Source organism: Diospyros lotus, chromosome 12, assembly GCF_014633365.1.
Source record: "Diospyros lotus cultivar Yz01 chromosome 12, ASM1463336v1, whole genome shotgun sequence".
Lineage (NCBI taxonomy): Eukaryota > Viridiplantae > Streptophyta > Magnoliopsida > Ericales > Ebenaceae > Diospyros > Diospyros lotus.
This window is the reverse complement of record NC_068349.1, coordinates 8,684,956-8,689,712: the sequence shown is the minus strand read 5'-3', so window position 1 is coordinate 8,689,712 and position 4,757 is coordinate 8,684,956. Positions and strand designations below refer to the sequence as shown.

The following is a 4,757-nucleotide window of genomic DNA, read 5'->3' as shown; positions in this document are numbered from 1 at the left end:
ATGCAGGAGATATTGGCAGGTCTTCTATGGGCTGTAGACGTACTGGCGGCATCTCAGTTACGTCAGGAGTGCAGTCATGATGGTAGGACCGCTACGGCCCAAGCGTCACATTCAGGTACTCCGAGAGCAGGGGACAGTTCTGGTGCCGCATTACTTAAAGATTTCATGGCCTTACGTCCACCAGAGTTTAGTGGAGGCGCCGATACGACAGAGGCCGAGGATTGGCTACTGGCTGTGGAGAAGCATTTACGATCTATAGGCTGTGCAGAGGCCCATAGAGTTCGACTGGGAACCTTCCTGTTGCGAGGAGACGCCGAGCGATGGTGGGAGACCACCAGACAACGATATGGTGATGGAGGCCCGACATGGGCACAGTTTGTCGCGGCGTTCAATGAGACTTATATACCGGCTTGGGTCAGAGAACAGAAGGCGTTCGAGTTTGTTGACTTACAGTAGAGAAGCAAGACAGTCACACAGTACGAGACTGATTTTGTGGCGTTATCTCGTTATGCTCCAGAGTTAGTGACCCCTGAGTCTCGCAGAGTCAGCAAGTTTCAGAAGGGGCTACGACCAGAGATTCATCACGCCATGGCTGGTATTGAGGCCCCTGACTTCCCTACGGTTGTTCAGTGAGCCCACGCAGTGGAGCGGGACCGATTGGAGGCACGATCAGATCAGTCAGTCATGAAGGGCGCTGGGAGTAGCAGTAAGAAAAGGAAGTGGGATGCGGGCAGTAAGAGTTTTGGGCTTCCACAGTGCCGGCAGTGCGGACAGAGACACCAGGGTCAGTGCCGGGATGTTCGTCGGGATGTGTGTTATCGCTGTGGTCAGCCGGGACATTTGAAGAGGGACTGTCCACAAGGGCCCAGACTAGCTACACCGGCCTCACCAGCTACACCGGCCACCGGGCAGGATGTCATTTGCTTTCGTTGTGGACAGAGGGGCCATCGTTCGAACGTGTGCACTTAGCCACCACAGATTGGAGGGCCACGGATGGGAGGTGTAGGGCCCAGACCAGTTCAGAGACAGTTTACACCTAGGGTACCGGGCCCAGGAGCACCACTACCCCTACCAGTAGCACAGTGCCAGGGCCCACAGAGAGGGTATAGATACAGGGGAAGGCGTTTGCGGTAACAGCCGCCGAGGCAGCTGAGGGCAGTGATACGGTACAAGGTATACTTTCTCTTCATGGCCACGATGTACGTGTTTTATTTGATACAGGTTCTACCCACTCTTTTATAGCACCCCATTTGTTGCATAAGATCCCAATCCCGTGTGCCCCCTTACCATATGATTTATCTGTTTCGACACCGGGAGAGATGGTATTGTTGGGGAGTGAGATGGTCAGGGATTGCGAGATAGGGTGAGACTTTGACTGCACTCTCACCCTGCAATTAAAACACAAAACAAAACACAATAAAAATTTTATATTTTATTTATTTATTTAGGCGAGAGGTTTATACTCGTCAGTGTACGAGTGCAGTTGTAGTTCAAATTTAAATTTATACTTTCTGGATAAGTCCAGGTCGTCCACTGAGAGATTTATTTATGGCAAAAGAAAAAAAAGAATGTCACACACACGCACACGCATTTAGATGGATTGATAACATGATTTTTTATAATTTTTTTAGATAACAAATACTAGAAAATAAAGCAAGACAGAAGTTGAAATAAATACTAAACGTGAGAATATGAAATTGGAAAGTACTTGAGTTAAGACAATTTCAGTGCCAACCCGTTGATTCCCAAATATTAGCATAAAAGATTAACAACATTAATTTAATTTCATATATAAGGATTTGTTATTAAATGCAATTAAAGATAATGATAGCTTTAGTTTAAGCAATCCCCATACATGATATGCGGGATTCTAATTTAAAAAACTACCATAAATTTAATTACAATTAATACACAAAACAACTAAATTAATCATCCGGGTTTGGGTATGATAGCGTTTCCAGTTCTAGTAACTCTCATGCGTGACATGAAAGCTCTAAGTTAGGTTTACGCTCCAATCCAAACCTAGTGATTTTTCAATAATCAAAACAAACTCATATTGAAGTTTAAACCAATGTTACTCATTTAAAGCGTAGCTTTCTTTGGGAATCATTGGCGTTAGACACTGTCCTTGCCTTAACCCAAGATTAGATTTAGCTACTCATCTCTATTAAATTAATTGACAACAATTTAAATGACATAATTTAAATAACAGAATTTAAATGACAGGAATTAAAATAGAAGAAACTAACCGGCCATTTAGGCGGTAGATAATTAAAATACAAGAATTAAAATTGCAAGAATTTAAAGGCATAAACTAACCGTCCATTTAGGCGGTGAACAATTAAATGACAAGAATTAAAATTGCAAGAATTTAAAGGCATAAACTAACCGTCCATTTAGGCGGTGAATAATAAAGTAATAATAAATGACATAAGAATTTAAAAGAAGAAAGGAAGAAAGGAAGAAAGTAAGATCACAAGAGAAAATACTAAAGAAAATGAGAGAGAACAAAAGCAATTCTCAAAGAGAGAATTCTAAGGAAATAACTAAACTTTGATTCAAGAATAATAATCACACTTACAAATGCAATCAAGTGATCTATTTATAGGCCACAAGATGCAATACAAACCACACAATTTCAATTATTCAACTAGACATAATTATATCTAATGGGCACTCACACACTTAAAGTTAAATGGATTTTAACTATAATACACACCTAATATTAAATGGATTTTAGCTAAAATACATACCTAATAAAGCATTCATAAAGTTAAATGGATTTTAGCTATAATATCCACCTAATAGTTAAATGGATTTTAGCTAAAAAACACACCTAATAAAGCTCTCACATAAAAAATAAAAATAGATTTCTATAAATTGGTTTTTAATCTTTATTAGGATTAAAAATAATCCTTGGGCCTTCTCCAAATAATATCTTCCATGGGTTGCTCAAATTGGGCCTTAATTCTTCATGGGCTTGATTTCTTCATGGACTTGAATTCTTCATGGGCTTGATTTTTCCATGGGTTTGATTTCTTCATGGACTTGAATTCTTCATGGACTTTAAGTCTTCATGGGCTTTAATTCTTCATGCCTAAAAAAAATAAAAATAATTTAATATTATTAATAAATTATATATTATATATATGTATTACACATGGCACATATATATATATATTATATTATATTATATATATTACATGAATGCATATAATGATGTATATGTATTATATATAATTTTATATATTATTATTATTATTATTAAATTTTACTTTAAAATTTCATTTCATTCATTTTTCAATTTAAACTTGCATATAACCATAAAATATATATTAATATCTAATTTAAACTATTTTTAAGATCAAAAGAAGGGTATAATTATAACAAAATTTTTATAAAATTAACCACTAATCATACCCCCCAACTTAAACATTGCTAGTCCCTTAGCAATCAGATTATACACCTGCCAAACTTTATTCACAATAATTGTATGAATGTAAAAATTTCAAATTCGAAACCGAAATGCATAAAATTAAATAAATAATTTAGCATTCTAAATCAGATTTTTGGTTAAAGGTCATACAATCTCAGGAATGGAAATTAGGATAACCAACACACAGACTTACTCCCTCGAAGTTTTGACTTCAAATCTTACTATGGATTTTCTCTCCAATAAAAAGGATTCCTCAGGTGTACACACAAAGGGGTGCACCGTTATAAGAGTAAATGCAGAACAAGTTCAAAACTCGGTGCCATCCCAAATACAAGGAACGTATTTTCATGAAAGAACAAGGAAATTGACATAACTTCATGATTGGAATAATGCTCTAGATGAGTAACTTCTGAATTTAAACATGATTCCCTACTCCAAACTCGAATTCTGAGATCACATGATTTATAGCATCAAAAGGGACCAGACTGGGTTGTAATGGAGCTATAAGGTTAATACGGGTTGTCAAAGAAAAGGTAGAGTGTGCAAAGGGTGTGTCGGGAATTTTTTTTTTTTTTTTTTTTTTTAGCATTCATTTTGAAACAGTTATGCTGAATAACTAAGAGAATTTGCCCCATTTTTTTTTCACTTTTTTTTTTCTTTTTTTTTTCTTTTTCTTTTTAAATATGAAAATAGATAAACAGACTAATTCCCAAAATCACACCAGATTGGATAAAATTCATATGGTTATGGGTTAAACAAGGGTAACGAAAGAAGTTGTACTACAAATGGCTCAAATGGGCTAACAAGAGGTTGATTTTAAAAAAAAAAAAATAGGCTCAAAATGAAAGAAATTGATCCCCCTATCATGCTTCTCAGTCATCTAATTCATAGTTTGAAACCAGTCAAATTCATCCGCTATCATACTAGACATTCAAAGCGAATTGATATTTTGAAGCCATTGAAAAGATAAGATAAACAAGAGAGCATATTTAGAGTAAGTGTTATTTCACTCAGAATTAACGGTTATTAGGCTCAAACACTTACTTGGGTAATAGTCTCCACTTCTGTTGAGGGATCATACAGTGTACTAATCAACTAATTACTGTTACCTTTGACTTTATGACCGATAACCAATTTCTAAATTTGAATCCCTGATGAATGCAAATTACTTATTCTAATGCATATACGTTTTCAAATAAGAAATCAATGCATTCATGTTTCATATTGCAAACTTAGCCGGCTATCAGTGCATAACTTCAAAGCTTTAGGAATAGCATTATTTAAAACACATAATTTTTTTTTTTTTTTTTTATAAGAGTAG

At 36.2% G+C, this 4,757-nt stretch overlaps 2 protein-coding genes across 2 annotated transcripts; both read left to right on the top strand.

Annotated features, from left to right (window-relative positions):
- On the top strand, positions 1-633 carry LOC127787472 (uncharacterized). Its single transcript, XM_052315533.1, has 2 exons — positions 1-414; positions 457-633. Exons 1-2 carry the CDS (start codon positions 1-3, stop codon positions 631-633), a joined length of 591 nt encoding a protein of 196 aa, XP_052171493.1.
- Positions 634-684: 51 nt separating this feature from the next.
- Positions 685-969, top strand: LOC127787471 (uncharacterized). Its single transcript, XM_052315532.1, has one exon. The coding sequence runs from the start codon at positions 685-687 to the stop codon at positions 967-969; it is 285 nt and encodes a 94-aa protein (XP_052171492.1).
- Positions 970-4,757: the final 3,788 nt, after the last annotated feature.